The sequence below is a fragment of the Vigna unguiculata genome, chromosome 4 (assembly GCF_037176805.1).
Source record: "Vigna unguiculata cultivar grain cowpea cultivar isolate G323 ecotype 2 chromosome 4, ASM3717680v1, whole genome shotgun sequence".
NCBI lineage: Eukaryota > Viridiplantae > Streptophyta > Magnoliopsida > Fabales > Fabaceae > Vigna > Vigna unguiculata.
The window spans coordinates 5,107,696-5,134,455 of NC_140795.1; the positions used below are offsets into that span (position 1 = coordinate 5,107,696).

Sequence of the window (26,760 nt, forward strand, 5' to 3'; positions counted from 1 at the left end):
AGAATCGGTTCATTAACGCAATTCTTTTTGTAAATATTTCTTTTTGCACCTTCATACTTTCTTATCCTACACTCATAATACAAGAAATGATTACATTTACATGTCATAATACCTCATAATTGAAACTGTATTCTAAAATATTCTGAACAACTAAAGAAATTCTAAATTATATATGAAACAATCTAAAATTATTCAATATATATTATAAATTATATAATGTGAAATTATACTTGATTATGTAATTCTATTTCAGATTATACAGTATAAAATTACTTTCCAAATTATTTAAATGTTCAATGTATATAATCTAAAATATACTATATATTATAACAACGTTAATATTTTTTGTATTACAAGGTAAGAAAAGAAAACATACCATAAAATAATAATCCTTTTTAATTTTGTTTTTTAATCATCTCAACCAGTTCTTTAATAATAAAATAAAATGAATCAATGAAAATTACGCAATTTTCTTACAAAATATGCTAAAGTATAATAATAAGTTTTTAGACTAGTTATTGAGTTTGAATCTTATAATGTAATTTTTATTTTCATTAATCACAACTTAATTTTCATTGCTATATATTATAAGTAATATATATATATATATATATATATATATATATATATATATATATATATATATATATATATATATATTTCAAGGTGAAGAAATTATCAAAACACTAGTCAATTTTAATGTATATAAAGCATTAGCTATAAACAAAAAGCTAAAAAGTCATAGTTGATGTCACATTTTTTCTTATAATCACTTTATTGGTGAAAGTGTCCATCTTCATTGGAAGATCTAACTTGTAATTCTTAGTGTGATACCTCTATTTCATTATCTATTTACAAAACACCAACAATTTAGTTGTGGAAAGAATAAAAATTTCCTTGGCTACATCCAAATTATGTACAAAACTAGCAAATGCTAGGAAAAAGTGAGAAAGATGGTGGTTCTATATGTATCCTTCTGTTTACAATATTGATATTGTTTAGTTTATTATGACACCATACTAGTTGATCCTTTGTTATTTTTGACATGTTTAACACTCTCCAAACCAACTTTATCTCCACTTGAGGAAAAATGTAAAGAAAATTATCTCTACTATTTTCCTCATGCTTTTGGAACATCCTGAGTATGCTACTTCTGCTCTTCAAAAATTCACCAAGTCTTCTTTCCTTCTGCATAAATGAAAAGAAATAGTTAACAAAAGAAGAAACATCACAAAATCCATATTAAATATATTGGAAGACTCATATCGACTAGAAATAAGGAGAATTTATAATATATAAGTAAGTGCAATCTTACTTTACAAGCCAATTTTATAAGATTGAGTTAGGCTTAAAGTCTATTTCTTAACATAGTATGGTACGATCAAAGGAAACTTTGTTTCAGAAGTCTCAATTACCTTCTGAAGTTCTACTTGAATCTCCCTTAGAAATTCTGAATCTGCAGGATCTAGGAGTTTTACTTGAGTTTCTCTTGAACCTTTATGAGCTGAGCTAGATGCATCTTTATCAGCTTTAGTGAAATGCCAAAATATCCTTATTGATTCTTCCAAAATCTCAACCAGCATGTCACTTGTGATTTCATTTTTTTCTGCATATTTCTCTTCATCCTTGGTGTTATCCTCTGCGCTCAGTTAATATTCTACAAATTAGATGCTAGTTTCTTGCTAATGGATGTTTATATTGTTCTGCATGTAGTTCAAAGCAAGGTTTAAAGATAGATGTGAAAAAATTCACAGTATATTGAAAGTTTTCTCACCTCTTATAACTGGAACATGAAGAAGGTTTTGCATAGCACAACGATTCCTGGCATAGTATTCAACTCTTGGACCTTGGAAACGTTCATTCTCCAAGAATCTTAATAGAAGCACTTGAAATTGTTGGAACTCTTCAGCCACTTCACTGTAACTTTGAAACCTGTGTTGATCAGATTCCCATAACTGCAAGGCCTTGTCATACTCCCAACTAAGAAATTCCCAAGAAAGAGACAACTGTCCCACATAAACCATTTCCAAGTCACTGTAAATTTCTCTTCTGAACTTCTTCAATGGATCAGATTCAAACTTCTTACGTTTACAATGGTGAAAGAGATGTGAAAGCGAGGATGTGATGGCTGGAGAAGAGTTCTCATGACTTGAAAATGATAGCATAAGGTCTGTGGTCTTAAGGGCACCTATAACACCATCACAGTTAGAAAAACAATATTATGATTGGATTCTTAACCACTAAACTAAGCACAGTGTAAAATCTAAATCATAAATTATGAATCATTGAGTGAAAACAGGTGAAAGGTTAGAACTACTGACCAATGGCAAACAGTTTCTGGTAATTTAAGATATCAAATTTTCTCATTCTTTCTGTGTAACTCTTGTAGAGTTTTGTGAGATCATTTCTGGTACTGCCATGCTTGAAATTTTCATCAATTTCCCATGGCTTCAAGTCTTTCATTATTGTTTGTGTCTCAAAGGTTGTAGGCAAACCAGTGGCTTTGACCTTGTTCAGCTCCATCTTGAGCTGTTCTATCAATTCTTGGTGTTCCCATTGTGCATCAAATCTGTAGGAATCCTCAAGATCTGAACCTGTCGAACCATGCAACTTCATGCCATGCCTATCTTCAAAACAATGGCCTTTCAAATTTTTGATCTCAAGAATATCTGAATCTTTCTGCACTCTCATCTCTTCCTTCAAGTTTCTTATCTCAACCATTGTCTCTCTATGTTCAACATGAAAACCTTCTGATCTTGTTTCTCCCTCAAAGTCCACATTTTCCTTTGCTAGCACTCCATTTTCTTCATCATGGTTTTCCAAAGTGTCAAGCTTAACAGTGGTTCCAAAATCTGTGTCTAACAAAAACCCACCTCCTACAGAACTAGTCATAGAATCTAATTCAAAGCTCACACAAATGAAATCATCTTCAGAATAGACACTATCCACAACTGAAATTTCTTCAATAAACTCATTGGCATTCAGATTCTCCACTTGATGTTCATTCGGCTGTTCTACAGAAGGCTCAGTATGGGGCCTCACTGCTTGATCAACATAACTTTCTGGTTCAAGGCTCCCTTTAGATTCAACTGCAAAATCATTTTCCCAAGGAAAATATTTTGAATGAACACATGGTTCATCGAAGAAGGTGCTGAAATTGTTACCTGAGATGAACTCATGCTTGTTGGTGATTCCAGGAGCCTTATCCTTGTCAGTGTTCACAAAATCAGAAGTTTCACTACAGTTCCAAGTTTGATATTGGAATTTGAAAACCAACATCATTTTCTCCTTTTCTTCAACGCCAAAGTTTCCAATACAGTTAGTAATAGTAACTGTTTCAGAACAATCCCCATTGGACTTCGCTTCTGGTTCAGAACCATTTGCATCATTACCTTCCTGAAATCTTTCACTTTTGAACTCTGCAACTTTGGAATGTTCAGAGCAATCTTCTTCAACCTCAGTTTTAATATCAGAGTTGTGAAGATCAGTGTGATAGTTTTCATGGAAAAGGCTTGAAGAACAATCTGAATTGATTGCTTCATGACTGAAGTATCTGCAATACAAATAATAAAGTTAAGAAAATTACCACAAGTGGCTAGTAGCTTAATTTATGATGTGATGAAAACTTCAATTTCAGTACCTCATGAGGATTCTAGTGAAAACCCAGAACAGAGTGTCCACAAGCTGTACGAGGAAAATCCAAGCATACCACGAGAAAAGATCCATCCTTTGGTGCAAAATCTCTTTAAATATGATGTATTTTCTTTGGAAAATAAGTGGGTTTTTCATGGAAATCTCATTTATCCATTTCTTCCTACATAATTTCTCAATTTCCTAATAAACCAAAACAGACAATTGAAACAGTGAAGGTCATGCAAACTCTCGATTTGTAATTTCTGATGACCTTGTAACTATAAAGACTAAGATATGTACGTAAAAATCAAGATTTAATCATTGAGAAAAACAAACTAGGTTTACACCATATTGGAAGCAAGGATTAAGGGAAGAAAAGAGCATGTGAGCAACTTGATTTTGACTTATGAGCCTCTCTTGGGTTGCTTTAGAGCCATGAAATCCCCATGAATTGAGGGGATTTTGTTCTATACATCATCATTCTCTTTTATACGCTCCATTGATACCAGACACACAAAAGGGGGAATTGTGTTGAACCGAAAGTTTTGTCAATTTTTGAATTTGTTATTGACCCTAAATTTCTGCAGATACAAACAAATGTTGCAGGTTTCATGCATTTGTAAGGAACTGAAAATTCACACACTGTGACAGTGAAAACTTAACCATGCATAGATTGAGAAAGGACTAAACAAATGGTATCAACAACAATGTGTTGCTACCTTATCATTGCTTTAACAAAGTTCTAACCATTATTATTGTAAAAAATCTACATTTAAACCAATTTAAATTACTATCAAATCTCATGAAAATATGCAACAAGTCTCTTTTTTCGATTTTACGATCAAATCTCTCGAAAATACTTGTTAAAGAATCTATAAAGTTTTTATTGGAATTTACTTCAGAAAAGTTATAAAATTTTTAACCAACATGGGATACTAGTTAGTGTTTGTCCTTTTTCTTTTCTTTTATTCATGCATTAAAGTTAAACTACTTTAATATAAAAGTGAACACAGAACAATGTTTTTCTGAGTGGATTTTATTAGTTGTTGGAAACATTATTCCAGTTTTGTTTGCTGAGAAAAGGACAACATGGATTGACCTGGCCAAACAAAGATCACTCTTTTACTCTTTATTCTGTGGAATTTATGCATTTGGTTCTACTTTGGCCTGCATGCTACAACCATGAGAAGTTTCCTTCCAAACCCTAAAAGTAGAAAAAACCCTAATTAAAGTGAGAAGGGAATTATGGGATTTACTTTTATGTGGTGGTTTCATTTTTAAGCTATGAAAATAATACAAATTAATTGGGAAAGGGTATACTAATTTAGTTTTAGAGGTGTTCATAGTTTTTTATTCAATCCAACCAATTCTGAAAAAAATTAAATGAGTTAATTTTTTCAATTGATTCAACTCGAACCAAATGAATCAAATTCGACAGTGATAGATTCAAGTCCTGGAGTTGTGATTTATAAAATCAAATGAACATGAACTAAGATCCATGATTTTTTTTTTTTCTCATTGTTAACTATTATCTACAAAAATTTATGATGTAATTATATGTTTTTTTTTATGTAAGTCAATTACAATAAAAAAAATGTTGTTTATCTCTCTTTTCATCATATAACAGTGCTCTATTTTTTAATAAAATTGTGTGTTCTTCTTTTTTTATTATTATAATATAATATTATATATAATTAGATCGATTCATTTTGTAACATGTTTCGTGTCTTGGATTCAACATAAATAAATTTGAAATGAACACACAATAATAGTTTATCACAATAATAATTATAAAGCTATGAATTATAAAACATGTTTTCAAATGGAGCTCGAATTACACAATGCAAATAAATAGTTTTTAAAGAATCGGGGAACAACAATAAATCAAACCCCTTTGGTAACTAAAAAGGTTTTGCACTATTAAAAGTGGATTAATTGGTACTTTAAAAAGATGATTTTTCTATTAATATTTTTTTTTTGTGTGTGTGAAACAATAAAGTTTGAAAATTGAGTTTTTTTTTTTAACTACAACTATATTTAAGAAATATGTAAGAAACAAGAGAAATTATATGCAATAATTTTTGACCGGTTGGAATTAATTTAATTATACTTCCTACATAGATTTTCTCAATATTAGAGAGTTTGTTTTTAACATTTTGAAATATATAGACTACAATCCAATTTAATATGCAAAATATATGTAATCATACTAGATATTAACTAAATTATTTTAATAATGTTCAAGGAATAAATCTATGATATACTTATAGCGATGACTATCTAAATATTTATATCAAGAAAGGGTTAAATATATTTTTTATCCCTTAACTTTCAGTGAATTTTGAAATTAGTCCATTTTGAAATTTTGGACCAATTTAGTCTTTCATCTTTCAAAATGCGTGGATTTAGTCATTTTAATCAAATTTTGTTAAGTTTATTTGACATTTCAAGCGCATTTCATAATAGTATTTGACTTAACATTAAAGCAAAAATGTGTCAAACAACATAAACAACTCAAATACAATCCTGAAATGTGTACGAAACATCAAATAAACCTATCAAAATTTGATTAAAAAGACTAAATCCACGTATTTCAAAAAATGAAGGACTAAATTGGTCTAAAATTTCAAAATAGACACATTCTAAAATTCACTTAAAGTTAAAAAATAAAAACATATTTAACCCTTAAATTAAATATGTCCCCTTACCTAAATACGTAAGGTTTCTTCCATCTTTCTACGGGAGATTATTTTTATAAAAGATTATGAAAGAACAAATATTAAAGTTATTTTACTGCAAAAAAAAACTATTAAATAATAACTAATTTTAGTGACAAAAAATTATTAATCATTATAATAATGTATAAAATAAAAAATTATTAGTTATTAAAATAATTATTATTATAAATAAAAAATTATAATTGATTACTAAATTAATCACTAATTAATTAGAAACTAATTTATAAACTAATTCTTTTGGTAGTTAATATTTAGTGACAAATTTATAAATTAATTTTTTTTTGGTAAGATCTTGATAATTAAATTCTAGAGACCAATATTATAATTTTTTATTTAGGACACCATTTGACACTATCCTTCACTACTATTTACTTTCTCTTTCTTTTAAAAATATAAAAGTGAACTTTTGTTAAGACTATTTAACCTTATACAAGTTGTCAAATGGTTGTTAAGTGGTGTCAAACAACTTTTTTCTTTTTATTTATAATAGTGATTATTTTAACAATAAATAATTTTTTATTTTATAAATTAATATCTACATTAGTCATTATAGTGATTAACAACATTTTATCACTAAAATTTGTTGTTAATAGAAAATTTTCTTACAATTTTTGTATGGTTTGATATTATTTATGTGTGATGTCACAACGCACCCAATTAATATAATAAGTTAATTGGAGTAATTAATGTTTATTTTTTAACAAAAATCAAATTAGTCGTGTCAACTTTGTATTCTCTCATATTTAAATGTGATATATTGTATGACAGTTTCCATAATGTAGGTACCATCGATTTAATTAATTTATTTTGATGGGAAATTTAAAAAAAGAAAATAAATACCATTAGAGAGAAAAAAAGTTAAGTATATCAAAAGTATTGGTAATATTTCATCCTTTAAGACTTAACAAAGAGGATAAGTATTTTTTATATAATTATAATATATGCATGATGAGTTAGGATATTGTACATGATTACTTTGTTAGCTCTACAAAAACTTCAAACATGTTCATTATTAGCCTTTGTTTGTCCTTCTGGATAAAGTTCCCTCTCAAATTATATTAACATTTTTTTTTTTAACTTTCTATAAATTTGTTGAAGCATATTCGGATAAACATCATAGGAGAAAGATTCAGTTATGATTAATAAAATCATTCCAACCACTCATAATAACTTTAATGATGGTTTTGTTTTTTCTTTTTTCTTTTCTCTCCTTTTTCCCTTAAAACAACAATATTTTCCAAAGATATATTATATATTAGAGTGCATAAACTTGACAAATTGATTATTTTTGTAGCGAAAAGAGGGTCACTAAACAATTTAAAATTAGAGTAAAAGGAAGTCTTATTAACATATTTTCTGTAAAGTAATAATGATACATGCATACTTTTAGAAAGTGCAAATTAATTCTTAATTAACGTTATTTATTTTCTTTTTCTCTCATTATGTGATATTACCTAGCATAATTATTAGTTTTCACTATAATATAAGTCGATACATACACGGAAGTATATGAATTTAATTTTTTTTAGAAAGGTATAATATTTAAGTTTTACGATATAAGAAAATCTTTGAATAATAATTAATTTTAATAATAAAAATAATAATTTTTATAATAATCAATTTAAATATCAATTTATAAATTAAAAATTATTAATAATTAAAATAATTTTAAAAAGTTATAATTTATCTTTAAATTGATAACTAAAATAGTTCCTAAATTGATCACGAATATTAATTATTTAAGTTTTTATTATTAAATAATTTGGTCTCTAAATTGATTTCTAAGGATATTTTTAGTGTGTTAAGGATGAAATATATATTTATATACATAATTGAAATGAAAGATTAATTTCAAACTAACATTTATTAGTTATATATATCTTTAGGTAAATTTAGTGAGATAATTAGTAATATCATAATGGAAAATGATATGGTAATATCTATTTTTTGACAACTTATCACACACCGTGACATTTGTTTTTTAATTTTCTTTAATCTTCACGTTGGAAGAAAGCTGGAGGAGAAAAAAACAAAAAAGCGAGAGAGCAAATTGGAGGAGAAAAAGCAGAGCATAAATGCAAATTGTTGAACTAAGAGCATCTTGTTCGTCGTCTTTAACCGGTGATCTTCATCTTCAACCATTGTTCTTCATCTTGAACCCTTATTTTTCTAAAAACTCCTATTCTTCTTCGTCGAACGTTGTGGGTTTTTTCATTAGAGAAAAGTTCCGACAATTCGGCGTCCGTATCCAAGTTGTCTTCTTCTTCCTCACCTCGCGCTTACTTCTCCACGTCGTTTACTTCCCCAACTTACGTCTTCTTCAACCTCTCGACAAAATGTTGAACCCCTCTTTACTTGAAAATCCATTTGGTTCTTCGTTTCCCCTTTGTCATTGTTGGTGGAGTTTTTTGTTCATTTACCCAGTGTACGAAAGGTGTGGTGGTTCGTTGCTGATATCGATTTTGGCGAAAAGGACCCATTTTTACTGTGGTAGTTTGTAGTGGCGCAATTAACATGAAGTGAGTTTGCACTTATTACAACACTACTTTGTACATGTGTGTCTGACCTAACGCTATTGTTGTCACCACGTTAAAATCGATACCAACGACAGACCTCCACACCTTTCGTACACTGGGTAAACAAACGAAAAACTTCACCAACAATGACAAAGGGGAAATGAAGAACCAAATGGGTTCTCAAAGAAAATGATTTCAACACTTTGTCGAGAGGTTGAAGAAGACAAGAGTTGAGGAAGTAAGCAACACAGAGAGGTAAGTGTGAGGTGAGGAAGAAGAAGACAACTTAGATGCAGACACTGAATCATTAGAACTTTTCTCCAATGGGAAAACCCACAATGTTGGGATGAAAAAGAAGATGGGATTTAAAAAAAATAGGGGTTCAAGATGAAGAACAACAGTTGAAGATGAAGATCACCGGTTGAAGACGACGAACGAGATACTCTTCAGTTCAACAATTTGCACTTGTGCCTTGCTCTCTCTCCTTCAATTTGCTCTCTCTCTCTCTTTCTCAATTTTTTGCTTTTTCGCCTCTCACTCTCTTCCAAAGAAAGTCAACGTGAAAATTGAAGGAAATTAAACAACAAATGTCACTTCATGTTGTGAGATAAGTTGTCAAAAATAGATGTTACTATATCTTTTTTTATCATAATTGGAGATGTTCTGAAAAGTAATATTTTTTTCTCAATTTCATGTTTTTTACTTTTTCAAACGATGCCTCCATGAATGATGAAGCTATGTGCCACAAAAATAATACCGATGGATAATGTCTTTATCTTAAATCAAGTCAAAATAAAAATAAATTACAAAAGGAGTAACATGATAATTTGGTAAGAATTGCATATATAATGACGAACAAAGATTAATTGGTTGGGTTGGGTTCTTGCAAAATGAAATCGACAGGATTATAATTACGTATTAAGACATAAATGAAAAAAAAAACATGTTATTTTAAAATTTTAAAAAAATAAAATATTAAAAAGGAACACTTGAAAAAAATCAACAATTAAAAGGAAATGGAGAGAGCAATCGTTCTTTATTCCTTATAGATGTTTGCTATAAAAAAAATGCTCTAATTTAAAAGATATACAATGATGTTCTATTTTGAAAAAAAAAATTAATGATCAATAAAACATAGGTTAATAATATAGAATAATGTAATATGTTAAAAAGTAATTTTTAACAAAAAATATTAGTATAACATTTATACAAATAATAAATGTGGTCTCAAATTGAAGAGAGATAAGATTGCTATATTTTCAAAAAAAAAAAAAATTGGGACAAAATTGAATCAAAAGAGACATAAATAACAACTAACTTGGATCAAAGAGACATGTATAAGGACTAAATTTAAATTAAGACAAAAATACTTGGGAGTAACACGTGACATTGCCCCCTGCTACGTAGTACACAAGAGACTTGACAGGTGACAACATAATAGTTTTGCAAAAATAAAAAAATAAAAAAAATCACAAATTGACACGTGACATGTCGTTAACGACGTTAGTAATTTATTTTTTCTTTCTGAAAGGCACCTAATTAGGATACTCTTTCAAAAGTTGGAACACAATTGAAACTTTTTTAAAAACAAAGACTAAATTGACACACCTTATGGAAGTGGGAACACTACAAAAATATTTAATTTTAGAAGGGGTTAATTAGTTGGGGTTATAATAACCTCAGTAAAATACGATATACCGGAGGTTTTAAAAACCCCAGTTAGGTACCAAGGGTTTTTAAAGAACTCCCGTAAAATTTAAATTTTAATTAATTTTTTCATTTTCTTTTTCTTTTGTAATTTTTAATGTTTTAGAAACACTAGTGTCTCGTGCAGTGATGCTTTCCTTTGTCGCGTGGTCGTGTCTCAGAGGAGAAGATCGTTCTCCACTCTCCACCGTCCTCCAGCACCGCTGCACATCCTTCTCCACCGTTCTTCCTCACTGTCTCATGGAAACTTCTACGTAATGAAGCTTGAGGTAACGAAGATTGCTCTCTCTTGCTTCCAATTTCGTTTTCATACTTCATCTCCCTATTTCGTCTTTCGATTTTTCTCTTTTGATCTCCCGATTTCGTCTTCCACAACATTTCAATCTCGGTTTCGTTTTCATTTCATTTGCTACTGCATTCAATTTTTCCCTAATTTCGTTTCTCTTTTTGATTTTGTCACTGCATGCGATTTTGCCACCGCAAAGTAACCATGCCATATCAATTGCAATCAGAGTGCGTTCGATTTTGCCACTTCCAAGTAATCATGCCATTTCTACTGTCTTTTCGTGCTCCACTTTTCATATCATGCTTTTTGCTCTTTCGGTACTTCCTGGAATGAATCATTGTATTTTAATGAGAATGATGGTGATGAATACCTAAATGTAAAATGCTTCAGTGAAGAAACTTTTCGAGATTAAGATTTAAAATTGAAGTAGTTAGGGTGGAGGGCCAAGAATGATCAAAGGTAAGTTTTTTCAAAAGGAAATTAGCAATTCTTTTGAACAAGTTATGTAGCAAAATGATGTACAAAGCTAATAGTAGGTCTATTATCACTTCAGTTATTTACTTCAATTGAAACTTTTTTAAAAACAAAGACTAAATTGACACACCTTATCGAAGTGGGAACACTACAAAAATATTTAATTTTAGAAGGAGTTAATTAGTTTGGGTTATAATAACCTCCAGTAAAATATGATGTACCGGAGGTTTTAAAAATCCCAGTTAAGTACCAATGGTTTTTTAAAGAACCCCCGTAAAATTTAAATTTTAATTAATTTTTTCATTTTCTTTTTCTTTTGTAATTTTTAATATTTTAGAAACACTACTGTCTCATGAAGTGATGCTTTCTTTGTCGTGTGGTCGTGTCTCATAGGAGAAGATCATTCTCCACTCTCCACCGTTCTCCACCACCGCTACACATCCTTCTCCACCATTCTTCCTCACGGTCTCAGGGAAACTTCTACGTAATGAAGCTTGAGGTAACGAAGATTGCTCTCTCTTGCTTCCAATTTCGTTTTCATTTTTCATCTCCCTATTTTGTCTTTTGATTTTTCTCTTTCGATCTCCCGATTTCGTCTTCCACAACATTTCAATCTCGGTTTCATTTTCATTTCATTTGCTACTGCGTTCGGTTTTTGCTTTCGGTTTTTCCCTAATTTCGTTTCTCTTTTTGATTTTGTCACTGCGTGCGATTTTGCCACCGCCAAGTAACTGTGCCATAGCCATTGAATCATAGTGTGTTCTATTTTGCCACTGCTAAGTAATCGTGCCATTGCTACTTTCTTTTCGTGCTCCACTTTTCATATCAGGCTTTTTGCTCTTTCAGTACTTCCTGGAATGAATCATTTGATTTTGATGAGAATGATGGTGATGAATACCTAAATGTAAAATGCTTCAGTGAAGAAATTTTTTGAGATTAAGACTTAAAATTGAAGTAGTTAGGGTGGAGGACCAAGAAGGATCAAGGGTAAGTTTTTTCAAAAGGAAATTAGCAATTCTTTTGAACAAGTTATATAGCAAAATGATGTACAGAGCTAATAGTAGGTCTTTTCAAGCTATAGCATGTACTAATCCTTTGATATACACAAGGTTCAGCCAATGGTTGGATAGAACTTGTTGTGATTGAAGCAAGAGACCTTATTGCTGCTGATCTTCGAGGGACAAGTGATCCTTATGTGAGGGTGAACTATGGTAACTTGAAGTGGAGGACAAAGGTTAGAATTCTGATGATGGTTATGACTGTAGTTTCTTGTCATGTACTGATGATGGTTATGTCACAATTATGATTATAAATTGCTAATTTTGTCTTTTTTAATTTCATTAGGCTGCCATTATCACAATTATGACTGTAATTTCATTGCTAATCTATGCATGTGTTTTTCTGTTAGCTTCTGCTTCGTATAAACAATGATAAGGTCATAAATATGTTTGCCCTCCACCTCTTTCTGCATTTTCATTTTCCCCTCCATTTCCATCTGCATCTCAAGCAACTATTCAACAAGGTCCTAAATATGCTTGCCTTCCACCTCCATCTGCACCTCAGCCAAATAATTTGTTTTATCATATTTCATGAATAAGTATTATGTATATAATATGTTTTACATTTGATTTTGTATATATCAATTTCATTTTATATTCAGTTTTAGGAATATCTAGCCAATTTATTTTCAAGAACCTTGAAAGTGAGGATATCTTCAATTAGTCAGCCTTCAATTGCGCCTCAATCTAATTCTAAGCCATTATATCAATCATTTCATGTATCTGAACCAACAATACCACACTAGTGCAGACATTAATTTTTACCTCGCCTTATATGCCTCGGTTGCCTAGGAACTGCAGCATATAATGGTGCGGTGGCATTTTTGCAATTTCAAACAACTTTTATGTCTCGATTCAGCTTAACCCGAAGCAAAAGAGTGGTATATGCTTCGGTTTGCCAAAAATCGGTGCCAAAGGTGGCTCATATGCTTCGGTTGCCCAGACCGGAAGCCAAAAACCCACTAGTCGTTACCTCTTTGGCCTCGGGTGGCTCTAAACTGGTGCCAAATAGGGTTATATGCCTCAGTTCAATTAATAACCGAGGCCATATGGTTTAATTAGGGCACAAAATTTGTGAGCTCCATTTCTCTTCTTATTCCCCACACCCCTCTCTACAACTACCCCATTCTCTCTCCGCTGCACCCACTGCCACCACACCCACCGGCCACCTCCGACCACTGCAACCACGTACGTGAACGAGCCCCCTTTGTGCTGCACCTCCATTTCGCGTCTCTCTCTCTCTCGTATCTCTCTCGTCTCTCTCTCGTCGCTGCCACCAGCTTCCTCCTTTGGCCATTGTCGCGGCGTCGCCTCCACTGGTGCACCTCCTTATCGGTTTTTTCGGCAATTGTCGTACCGCCATTCCTCCAATGTAAGTTTCTAACTCGTTTTTGTTTCGTTTTCCATTTTGTATATATTAATTTTCAATTTCGATTATTGCAAGTATTAATTTTCATTGGAATTGAAATTGTTTGGATTGTTTATATATACTATGAGTTAGCCTTAGTTTCCCGTTTAAGATTCAATACGAAAATTATGTATTGTCCCCAAGTTTTCATTTTGAAGAAACTACTTTTTTTTTAATTAGATATAAGGGGATACAATACTAATAATTTAAATGTATTGAATCTTGAATTGTTCGATTAGACAGTTTAAGAAGATTAATCACTTTCTAGTAGTTTATTAGTGCATATATATATATATATATATATATATATATATATATATATATATATATATATATATATATATATATATATATATATTAAAATACATATCTTAAAATTCATGAATATTTGTCAATTGTGTTTTGTATTGATCTTCGGGAGCATATTTGATTGTGGTTTATAATCACTTTCATTTCGTGTATCCTGAAGGCCAATGCGAAATGCTGGCAAAATTTCGTGAAATTTAAGATATGTATTTTAAAAGTAATGTGTATTAATAAAATAAAGAAAGTGAATCTTCTTAAATGGGATACAGTCACACTTTGATTACAACGTGAGCATTGATTCAAAAATTATTGAAATTGTTCACGCAATTTCAGTGTGGATTGAGATTGGATTAATTTACCACATATCAACGCTGAGTATGAGAATGGAGTAGAAGAATTTATAAAATTTGTGCAACGTTATGAGAGGAGAAGTGATGATGAGGTGAAGTTCAGATGTCCTTGTATCAACTGTTTGAATGAGAGAAAATTGAATGCAACTCAGGTTAGGGAACATCTTATTTGTGATGATTTCCTTAGAAGTTATACAATATGGACATGGCACGACGAATTAATAAACATTCCAACTGTTTCTCGAACTGAACATGTTGTCCATTCTACCATGAAAGAGCGACTACAAGAGCGATGTGAAGAGCGAGTAGAAGAAGACAATATGGAGGACATGATACGAGATGTTGGTGTAGAAGCTTTTGCACAAGCGCATGTGTATGAGACGATGTCTGCTAATGTGGAAACTCTGTTGTATGTCGGTTCAACAAAGTTCACGCGATTATCAGCGGTTTCAAGACTTATGAATTTGAAAGCCACCCATGGTTGGACAGATAAAATCTTCACAGAATTGCTCGTGCTCTTGAGTGAAATGCTTCCCAAGGGAAATACTCTACCCACTTGAAACCATGACGCCAAGAAAATTCTTTGTTCGATGGGTATGGAGTATAAAAGGATACATGCATGTTCTAATGATTGCATATTATACAGAAAAGAATTTGAAGATTTGAAAAAATGTCCAAAGTGTGAGTGTGGTTAGCAAAGATCGTGAAGAATTGATGCAAGCACACCTATACATATTGAACAACACAGATGAGGTAATGCCTTACTTATTTGCACACAAAGTCATTATGAAAGAGAACAATCCAAGACAATCAGAGAAATAACATTTGATGGAGCATAATAGAACATTCATGCCTTGGTTTAAATCTGAGGTTTTGAAAGATTCACAATGTTTTGAGACTTTGATGTGGTTAGTGAATGGGTTGAAATTTGATGTCATCTACAGGTTATGAAATCAATAATTGCACATTCTATACGAAGTCTCTAGATGATAAAAGCACAGAACAAAATAGTGGAGTCAGTCTTGAAGCTGAGTCGCTACAATTTTCTACATCTAAAGATCAAAATCTCGTAGTAGGATTAATGACATACTATGGTATAATACAAGAGATATGGGAGGTTGATTAAACCATGTTTACTATTCCACTGTTCAAATGTAAGTGGGTTGACAATAAGAGTGGTGTCAAAATAGATGAATCAAGATTGACTCTAGTTGATTTTTGAAAGGTGGGTTATCGAGACGAGCCATTTATCATGGCACAACAAGTATCTCAGGTTTTCTATGTTAAAGATCATGCGTCTGAACATTGGTTTGTCGCTCTTCATGAAAAAAAATCAGATTGATCCTAATGAAGAGAATCTGAGTGATCTTAATATTGTTGTCACCCACCCATTCAGAAGAACGATCAATGTTGATGAAATCCATCTAGTTGATGATGTACATGCAATTCGAGAAGATCACAATGAAGGAATATACATATGACCAATCAATAGCTTTATGTATGAATTTCATGTTCTTGTAAAAATTTAGGTGTTTTGTTAAGTAATATTTTATATGTTATTTTATATGTTGCTTATTAATGTTTTTTTATGTTTCATTTCATAGATACATGGCTGAACATCATACTTCATCAGAGGATGAAGCACCTACTAAGAGACTCACCAGAGGAGCCACTAGGTTGAGACAACTCTTAATTAGAAGAGCTAAAGGTCAGAAAACACATGTTGATATTAACGTCGACACTGGAATGCCTAGTGGTCGTTATGCAGACGTCTTCAAAAGCTATTTAGGAATGTTGGCACGAGAGAGAATATCAATTCTTATGCCATCTTTTGATCATGTCACTGAAGTTGATCGGGAAATGATATGGCAGGATTTATTGGTAACTAATATTAATGTTATTAACGTTATACTTTGATTTTGTTGATGATATGATCAATATTATTGATGACATTTTCTATATTCCAGCTAACATTTGATATTCCAAATGTGTCGACGCTAAAACAAAAATGTTTGTCATCGGTGGCTGAGAAATTTCGTGGTTTTAAGACCAAGTTGACGTCTAGGTATGTCTTTGGACATAAAAAGAATGAAAATCCATTGTTGAAATACACTTGGATTGATGAAGACACATGGCGTCAGTTTCTTGAGCTTCAGACATATGAGGGATGGCAGGTATGTTTATTTGAAATCATCAATAGCACAATTGATAATTATGCAAAATTTTAACTAATTCATAAAGTGGGTTTTATATGTTACAGATAAAGAGAAAAAAGGCTCAAAGCATAAGTGCTCAAAATAAAAACCCGCACATATTATCTTGTGGTGGGTATAGAAAACTTGAAGAGAAGATAATGACAGAAAAGAAAAAATCTAGGCCCCCACCTTCTGAGGGTGAAGATACTGAGCCTCCTTCACCACCATAACGTCATCAAAAGTGGAAGTTAACCCGTTTACGCTCATCGGGCAACTACACTTCTGAATCTGCACGAGAAATCTATGAGAAAATTGTAAGATACAATTCTTATCTAAATAGCTCGTTCATGTTTTATATTGTATTTTTTCTTATATAAATTTTTTTGTTACATTGTAGGATTCGTTGGATGAGCAGACCTCCCAAGGAGGATTCATTCCAGAAGGTCGTCATGACATACTTGCTGCTGTAATTGGACGACCTGAGCACCCTGGATGTGTGCGTGGTGCTGAATCAGGAGTCGGCATACGCCAATTTTTTGGTTCCTCCTCTCGTCAGTCTTTATGCAGTCATGGTGCTGATTATGAACAAAGAATGAAGGAAATGATCACGGCGCAGGTGAGAGAAGAACTTATGCGCCAATTTGAACATTATGGCATTTGTTCGCCAGTGGATCATCCGCCAGAACTAGACCCATTTGTGCCTCCCACGGGTAAATTTGTTTTCTATAAGTTATGAATTGAATAAATGATATTTAATAAAGTAATTGAATAACATTAATAAATCGTTAACTCTAACAAGTAGAAGCGGAAAGGGGAGTTGTTCAGCTCCACCTGGGGATGACATGGATGACACTCATCCATGTCAACTATATATTTGGGATGGTACAGAGAAGACACTAGTGGCTCATGGAAAAGTATTTGAGGCAGCCACAGTTCTTCATGGCATGGAGTTATCAGAGGATGAGGTTAAGGTCACGGTAGAGGAGGTTCTCATGCCGTTTGCTTTAGTTCTTGTGCCAACAGATGAGGTGTATACTGTGGCACATGTATTCCAGTGTTTCCTCGCCTGGCCTAGAGATTTGGTTGTTACTGACCCCCCGGTACAGACTCTTAAACCCACAAATAGACTACATTTTTAAGTTTACATGTTTCTTATATTCAAACTTAAATTATATTCCATTTTAACTGAAATTGCACCAATATAGGAAAAACCTCAATCAAAGAAGATTCTTCTCTCTTTGGACGATCCTCTTGGTGCATTGCTCCAACTTGCAGAAATCATAGCTGATAAGCCGATGCAGGTTCCTTGGGATGCTAACATTTTTGGGAGAGATCTTGACATCCCACTTTACTTGCATTCCCAAGATGTCTTGGAGCTTGCACGGGGACAAGAGGAACTCAATATTACCATTATTCAGTTATGGATGATGTAAGTCTTTTAGTCATTATATATAGTTATTTGATATATTTATCTATTTACTTATATCAAATCAATTTTTGGTTTAGGTATCTTTCTGGTGTCACTGAAACTATGGGGCTGAATGATCTATATAGGTTTATAGACCCCCAACTCACTCATGAAGACAACAAGTTTGATGGCATCCAAGCATATGTGACCAAATACTTTCAATGCGGAAAAGAAATTTATTTTGTCCCTTATGTTGTTGGGTAAGTCATTTTTGTTAACTTATGAATATAATCACATTTTAATGCATAACAATGAATTTATTTTCTTATCAGGCGTCATTGGCAGTTACTTGTGGTTTCCCTAAGGGAGAACCTTGCTATGTGGTTTTGCTCTTTGCATCGCCCTCCCCTCAACCATCTTAGACAAGTGATAGATTGGTAAGAACCTCAATATCAATCTTATGAATATGACATGTTATATAAAAATATCCTAACTTATTCTCTATATCATAGTTCAATTGATGCACATAACATGTTGCTAGGGAGATCAACGACTAAGGCAAAATGTCTTGTATGGTGTTCTCTCCAGGTTTGATATTTCTATCCATATTTTTATATTTATTTGCTTGATTTTCTTCCTTAATTAATTGTAACGTTGTTGATATAATGTAGTGTAATAGACAAACTAGCTCATATGAGTGCGGTTACTATATAATGCAATGGATGACAACCATTGTGTGTGCTCGTATTACAACAAATTGGGAAACGGTAATATATATTTGAATTAAAACGAATACTTTGCAATATTTCCTTTTTATATACTAAGTTAACTTAATCTGTAGACATTCAAGAGTTCTGCCGCAATCCCCGCAAAGTCCATAAAGTTTGGTAGGATAGCATGTGCCAAATATATAATTGAAATGTACAATACTATTGATTAGGACATGTATCTTGATTGTAAATGATTTGTAATTGTCTTTTAAATGAATTTGAATTGTGGATGTGTTATAAAATATTATGTTCTGGTCTATTTTGGTCTGTGCTGGGTGCTGAACAAAATTTGCAGGTTTAAATGTGGGAATAACACCAAAACAGAAACTGCATTAAAAAAGCACCATATTAGGTCTCGGTTCATACCAGAACCGAAGCAAAAAGTACACATATGGCCTCGAGTGAACCAAAACCGAGGCCAAAAGGGGATCAAATTTAAAAAAAAAAAATTGAAAATAAATAGCACATATGGCCTCGGGTGAACCAAAACCGAAGCAAAAAGTCGGGCTCTATGGCCTTGGGTGCCTTTGAACCAAGGCAGAAGAGGGCTCTATGGCTTCGGTTCTCAACCGAGTTGGCCTCGCCCCAATATGCTTCGGTTCGGGAACCAATGAAGAATATTAAAAACAACCGCTGCCAAAGCCCCTTTCTGCACTGGTGATGATGCATTACTTTTATCAAATTTGACGTTTGAATATGTTTAAAGTAATATGTTATGTAAACCAAGATTATCAAAAAAGCTTCATTGTTTTTCTTCAAAAGTAGAAAATAAGAGTTATTTTCTCTATTTTGATTATTTGATTAATTTTTGTGTTTTAAAATAGGTTTCTACATTGACATCTCAACTCAATGAAATGAAGGCAATGGTTAATTTTTTGGTACAAAATTATCAAGGAGAGTTGTCTCGTGATTTTACTATGCATCATGCATCAAAGGTAATATTTAAATTTTGATTAAATTAATATATGCTTGATATTATTATTTGGAAAGTTATTAATTATCATTATTTTTTATATGTTAGGTATCTGATCAAGGAAGTGTTCCTAACGAAGAAACAAATGATCAACATCCAACACCGCATTAGATGATATTTTTTCGTTGACTTTGGAATTTGTCAACAAATATGCTTCTAGGAAACTTTTGGTTAATTATGCTAATGGGGAACAACTCTAATATCCTTTTACATTTTGGTTTATTGTAGGTAGATAGTGCACTGCTTATTATGTCACTATCATTCAAATGCTACCTCTCCAACATTTATTATATTAAGAGCATTATGAATGCTAGTCCATTATTGGTACCATTTGAATGAATATTTGTATTGATACCATTTGAATGAATATTTGTATTGATTGCTTATTTTGAAGTGGCCTTGAAGTTTTTGCTTATTTGTATTGATTGGTACCAAAATGTTAAGCAATAAATAGGAAATTCTATAGAATAAGGTTCTTTTCGTACTCAAATAATTAACTAAAAAAATCAATTATCAGGAAAGCATAACTTTCGCATTATAGCAATGTCATAATAATATGAGCACTAACTTTTTGGTATTAGTAGGGGTTTTCGAGGAATTAACGGAGTTTTTGGAACCCCAAACATTACTGGGGGTTTTCGGAACCCCGTGCATTACTGGGGGTTTTCGGAACCCAATGCATTACTTACTGGTGGTTTTCGGAACCCCAAGCATTAACAGGAGTTTTCAGAACCCTGGGCATTAACAGGGATTTTCGGAACCCTCGATAAGTTGTGCTACTCCTAGGGGTTGTTAAAACCCCCGATAATCTGTTAGTCACACTTCTCTTCTGGGAGAATTTCAAACCCTTGGTAAAACTATTAATGGGGTTAAAACCCCAAAAATGCCAAATATAACCTTCGCTAAAATCAATTATTTTTATAGTGGAACTATGAATAATTAAGTCTTGCTTATATCTTCTAAGAGAAATAAACTTTATATCATTAATTTATAATATTTATCAATTTTTTAGTAAAAACATATAAATTAATTTAGGATGATTTATGAAAAAATAATTTGTATTAAAAAGTTAAATGGGCCTTTAATGACAAAAAAAGACCTATAATAAAACATATGTTGGTGTTGTCTAATTTAATTTGAAATTTCATATTGATAATTTGTATCTTATTAAATTCATACTATTAAAGTAAAACTATGAATATGATTGAAAAACAATATCCACAATGCTATATAAGTTTTGTCCATTGTAAAAAACATTATTTTATTAAAAAGGATCTTGTAAATATAGACAAAGTACTTGCTAACTTAATTATATACCAAGATTAATTAAGTTACCATATTTCATATTTAACTTATAACTTGAAATTGTTTATGGGTGTCGATATTTACAAGGTATATATTGAAATTTGTATATTTGTCATCACCTCAATTACACAATATGTCTCATTCAAGTTCCAATTTAATCAAATTATTATGTTATATATAGAAAATCAAATCAACATCTTCTCTTGCCAAAGATAATAACAAAATATTGAAGAAGCTTGCACCACTTGAAACTTTGCTTAGTAATGTTCCAATGAAAAAAACAAAAAACAAACATCATGGGTCACTTCAATAACTATTCAATATATAAACAATTTGACAAAGTGCGAGCTTTCAAATACTATCATGATAAACAATTAGGCTCATTTATACAATTTAAAATGTAAAATATACTTACAAATATTTATTAATATGTGATTATATGACTTTACTACAAAATCAGATAAAAACACTACTTTTTCGTAATTTTTAATATTTTTTTTCAATAATACCTTATTATTTTAAGAACTTTTTATACAAAAAATTACTTAGAATACCGTATATTTTCTTTCTGCAAAAAAAATGTCATTCTTTTACTTTACATAATTGACAAAATACAATTAATGTAGTCCTAAACTATACAAAAATACGTAAATAAAAATAAATTTTTGAAAAAAAAATCTACAATTAAAAAATAATAAAGGAAGCATTGATTAAAAAATAATTATTGAAAATGACGATAGAATTAAATATATTTATTAATAAAATAAATATGAATCAGTCATAATTTTAAATTATAACTTTTTAATTAATAGTTCTGTACTAGCAATATAGCAATAGTTGAGTTTAAACCCTAACATCATCTATATGTTCCCTTTAGTGGTTTATGCACATTTGTATTTGTGTATGTCAATGGTTTGGTTTGTTTAAATTTAAATAAGTATTTTTGAAATAATTACTTATTTTCTAGAAGCATATAAGATTTTTTTATTAAAATAAACATAAATTTTCTTATTTTTAAAATAAAAATAATAGACAAAAACACATTAAAAAAAACAAAAATCTATATACAAACATTTATTAGTAACAAAAATCACTACTAAAAATTCTTATATTACATGTGATTTTTCTTACAAATTTGTTAAAAGAATTTGCAAGAAAAGATTTTTTTTTTCTGCCATTTTTTCTAAGAATTTTAATTGGCAGGTAATTCTTTCGTGAATAATCATTTTCTACAAAATTATAAAATTTACAAGTATTTTCTACAAAATTTGTTGAAAAAATTGTTTTATACAAAATATTTTGTAAGAAAATTGGTAAAAATTTCTTGCAATTTTTTTTTCACAATAAAATTTATAAGTATTTTTAAAAAAAAAAATTAAAACAAAATTGACATATGAAAATATAAGTTTTTTAGTAGTGAATTACAAACAAACAACCGAATAATCCCGCTACTTTGGCCTTTCAATACGGATTAAAAAAAGTTAATCTGATTTCCCACCATTGTTGAAGGCCAAACACCACAAAATATTCATTATTCACATGGAAACCATAGTATTATTCAGATGAATTAAGTATAAAGTATAACAAATTTTACTTTCGTGACTACATAGCATAACATATATTGAGCAATACACAATCTTTAACAATTTTTGTATCTTTTTTAATGTAATGACACCTTAACTAATACACACTTGGTTTAGTTTATTTGATATTTTGATTCGAAACTTTAAACGTGTACTATGTTAATATTATGCAATATAATAAAGTTTTCGTTTGATGCACCCCATCACTACTAAATGTACCCTCCTATTAACAAAAAGAAAATTAAGATATCTTCCCTATATCATATCACTAGTGTGCTATTGCCATCACTGCAGAGGAAGAACAAAAGAGAGAAAGCGTGGAAGAAAGCTTATTTTGAAAGTTCTTTCTGAAATGTGTTTTAGAAAGTTCATTCCCAAAAACTTGTTCCTAAAAGCATTATATTTGTTCCAAAAAGTGTGTTCTAAAAACTTTGTTCCAAAATCTATTTTTGTAATCTGTGTATCACATTCTAGAAGTTTTATTCCGGAAATTCCGTTTTGAAATCATTTTCTAGAAACCTTGCTCTAAAAAATTTCTAGAACAGGTAATCCAGGTAAAATCATCATTTAGGAAGTTGGGAGTGTGAAAAAAATTGGAGGAGGTGCATGGAGAAAAAGTCATATAATAAACCACTTTTTGGGTTAATGTTTTCATGGGCTTAGTCTAGTTCTCCGGAAAGGGTTGATCCTTGAATATCATGGCGGCAATTACTTTTTCACTTTCATGGTTATTTAGTTTCATAATGTGTAGGAAAGGTCTAAAATGTCTATATTTTGAATTTATTGTATTGAAAATATATTTTGGATTACATAATATAAAATATATTTCTAAATTTGTAAATACATTTTTAATTACATAATACAAAAATGTATTTTAGACTATGGAATGTATTTCTAGACTTCTAGATTGTATGATTTTAGAATATCTTTTGGATTATGTAACTTGAAATGCATTTCTAATTTTTTACATTAACTAATTGCTAAGTTGACGAAAATAATACATATCGAAAAGTTTTACACATAAAACTTACGATAAATAAGAGAATGAGTATTACTGGCTATATAATCAACTTTGAATTTATGGTTCTAGTTGTCCTAAGTCAAAGACACTTTAAACTATTGTATTTGACTTTTCTTATACTATTGTAATAGGGTGTGGTGAGATTTTGGTTAAATTCTTGCTTTGGAGAGGTGTAGTTAGAATAAAAGGGTATGAGATAGTTATTTATGTGTTGTACAAATTTTCACATAGTGTTATTATCTAGTTGATTAGACAACAATCGTGATTTTTTTTTTATCATTTTAAAATTTTCATGTTATATTCTTGTGTTGATCTTATTTATCTATTGGTAGACTGACTTTCAGGGATTGATGTTCATGATGACATGTTTTTCTTAATTAGTATATTTTTTTATGGGACCCTATTATATCAAATTTAAAAAGAAGCCAAACTAAAAAGCATCTATTATATCAAATTTAAAAAGATTCACAAATGAGAGAAGAAAAACTAAAAAAAAAAATCATATAAACTTTCTTATTTCAATTTGTTCTTTTTTAGCATATGCATAGGTTAATTTTATCTTATAAAAAGTGTGTTACGTCTCTTTTTTATTTTCCTCAAGATGATTGCAAAATTCATCAAATAGATGTGATAACTAAAATAAATCTCTTTCAAATAATGCTTCGTATAAAATATTGTTTTCATGAAATTGATGTACCCTAATCAGCCCACATAGAATTTATTTCTTGGGCAATATAACTTCACTTCATTCAAATTTGGAAGCAAAAGTCATCCTTAAAATTTATGAGTTGCAATATGTTTAGCTTATTATACTAGTTCATTTAATGAATAATGATATTATATTAGTTTTTTTTTTCTATTCTAAATTTTGACATTGAACACAAATTAATTATTGATAAGGATTGAAATACTCTTAGCCAAGAAAATTCAACTTGTGTTCAACTAGAGAGACTGCTAACTAACCATAGAACTTATCTAATTTGATAGGCCAAAGTAATATCATACATTCATAATTTGTTGAAATTTTCCTTTATCCACTCTTTGAAATTGTGTCCAACTCATATTTATTGTGCATCCAAGCTTTCTTGAAAAATAATATATTTATAAAATAAGTTGACACATCAACTGAATTTTTTAATATATATATTTTTTTTAAAAATGTTTTACAAATGTTAAAATTTATAGTTTATACTAACTTCAATACACTTCTATATTTAAAATTGATTTTTTTTGCTTTCTTTTTAGTATTCTAGATTAGAAATTACTATTTTCTTTGTCTCTAAAATAAAATAATCATGCAAAAATTTGCTTAATAAAACATGTTCTTTTATCAGCAATAAAGGCTTTTTAAATCATTTGCCAAATTATTTTTGTAGTTACTAAAATTTAAGTCAAGTTTTACTTTAATTCCTCAATTAAAAACTAATTTTTCTAGTCTTCCCAATTTAAAAGTAGTTTTAGTTTAACATATTTTTATTTATTTAAAATTGTTTTCTTTATTTTATTCAAATAAAATATTAATTATTTCAAATTTGTACGAATCAACCTTAGTTTAAATGATAACCATTATTACAATAGTGAATTCTGTATTATTTTGCAACCTATAGCTTGGTTGTTGATTTCCAAATCAACTAATTAATGCATATCATGATTCAATATCTTTTTTTTTCTTATGAACAATGTACACAAGTTGCGAAGAACTATTAACATCAGCTCTTAAATTTCAGAAAAATATCTTATGACAAACATTTATGTAAGTATTAATATAAAATAACTCATTACTTATTTTTCAGGAAAAAAACAATTCGTTATTTAACATATTCTGTATTTTATATTTTCACCATAAATCTAGAAGTTCATTTGTCCGAGAATGATAAAATATTATTTTTATTATATATATATATATATATATATATATATATATATATATATATATATATATATATATATATATATATATAATGGAAGGGAGTTAATGTTATGTTATGATTAGGTAATTTAAGAGAGTAATTTATTTATTTGAAGAATTTAAATTTTTTTGAAGTAAAATAACTTGTTTGGATGAGAAAATTAAAAGAAAATTAAAATTAATTTTTTTTAATAAATTATTTCAAATAACTAAAATAATAGAATTTAAAATTGATTAACATTGTGTTTGAATGAGAGATTCCAACAACTCCAAGAAATTGAAATATATAGTATTTGAATTATTTGCAATTAAATTTTCTTCATTTCTTAAGTAGTTTGTTTTGATGGAGTAATTAAAATATCTATTTTCTTGTTTAAATTTTCTTGTTTGAATAAAGGAATTTAATTTCTATTTTAAGTCAAACTTAACTCCACCCTTGTGTTCGAGTTGAGTTAGACCTTGGATTCAGGATGACTCGTCTCAAATTTGGTCCAAATCAACTCAACTTGATATTCGAGTTGGGTCGACTCAACTTGACATTTAGTCTGGATCCAGTGGCGGATCTTGACCAAAAGTATTGGAGGGGCCAAAGTAATATAATTTTGAGATTATTAGATTCGATTATTAGTATAATGCTTCAAAAAATGGCTTTTCTAACTTAACAATTTGACCTTTAGTATAATATTTCAAAATATATGAAGTAGGGTCTATCTTACTTTCATCAATACTTTCTTTTTTATCACTTTTAAAAAAATGAATTTATTCTTTTATTCTTTATTAATATACATTCTTTGTAAATAATATTAAAAAATAATTTTTCATAATCTAATAAAAAATTGAGACACGTAATTATAAAATAAATATTACAGTCAAGTCACAATTAAAAATTGGTTATGAAAAAACCCATAATACATTATTTTTTTCTATATTCATAAAAAATGAATATACAAAAAATTCATGAGATAAAAAGTAATGTTTTTATTATCGAGACAAGAGACAAGAAAGGAATAAGATAAATGAGAAATGAGAGCAAAAATAATGAATTTGTGTCTTCAAAAACAAGAAAAGATATGATAGTGAGAAATGATTATAATTTGTGAAAAACTAAAAAGACGATGAG

General features: G+C 30.0%; 1 protein-coding gene across 2 annotated transcripts; it reads right to left on the minus strand.

The window, feature by feature from the left end:
• Window positions 1-745: 745 nt before the first annotated feature.
• On the minus strand, window positions 746-4,439 carry LOC114181194 (uncharacterized). Of its 2 annotated transcripts, XM_028067566.2 has the most exons (5): window positions 3,641-4,401; window positions 2,322-3,553; window positions 1,775-2,188; window positions 1,416-1,639; window positions 746-1,188 (listed from the first exon to the last, which is right to left on the minus strand). In XM_028067566.2, the coding sequence occupies exons 1-5, from the start codon at window positions 3,787-3,789 to the stop codon at window positions 925-927; spliced, it is 2,283 nt and encodes a 760-aa protein (XP_027923367.2). In that variant the 5' UTR covers window positions 3,790-4,401; the 3' UTR covers window positions 746-924. The 2 variants fall into 2 exon arrangements, with proteins under 2 accessions (XP_027923367.2, XP_027923369.2); XM_028067568.2 differs by lacking the exon at window positions 746-1,188 and having other exon boundaries at window positions 1,566-1,703; window positions 3,641-4,439.
• Window positions 4,440-26,760: the final 22,321 nt, after the last annotated feature.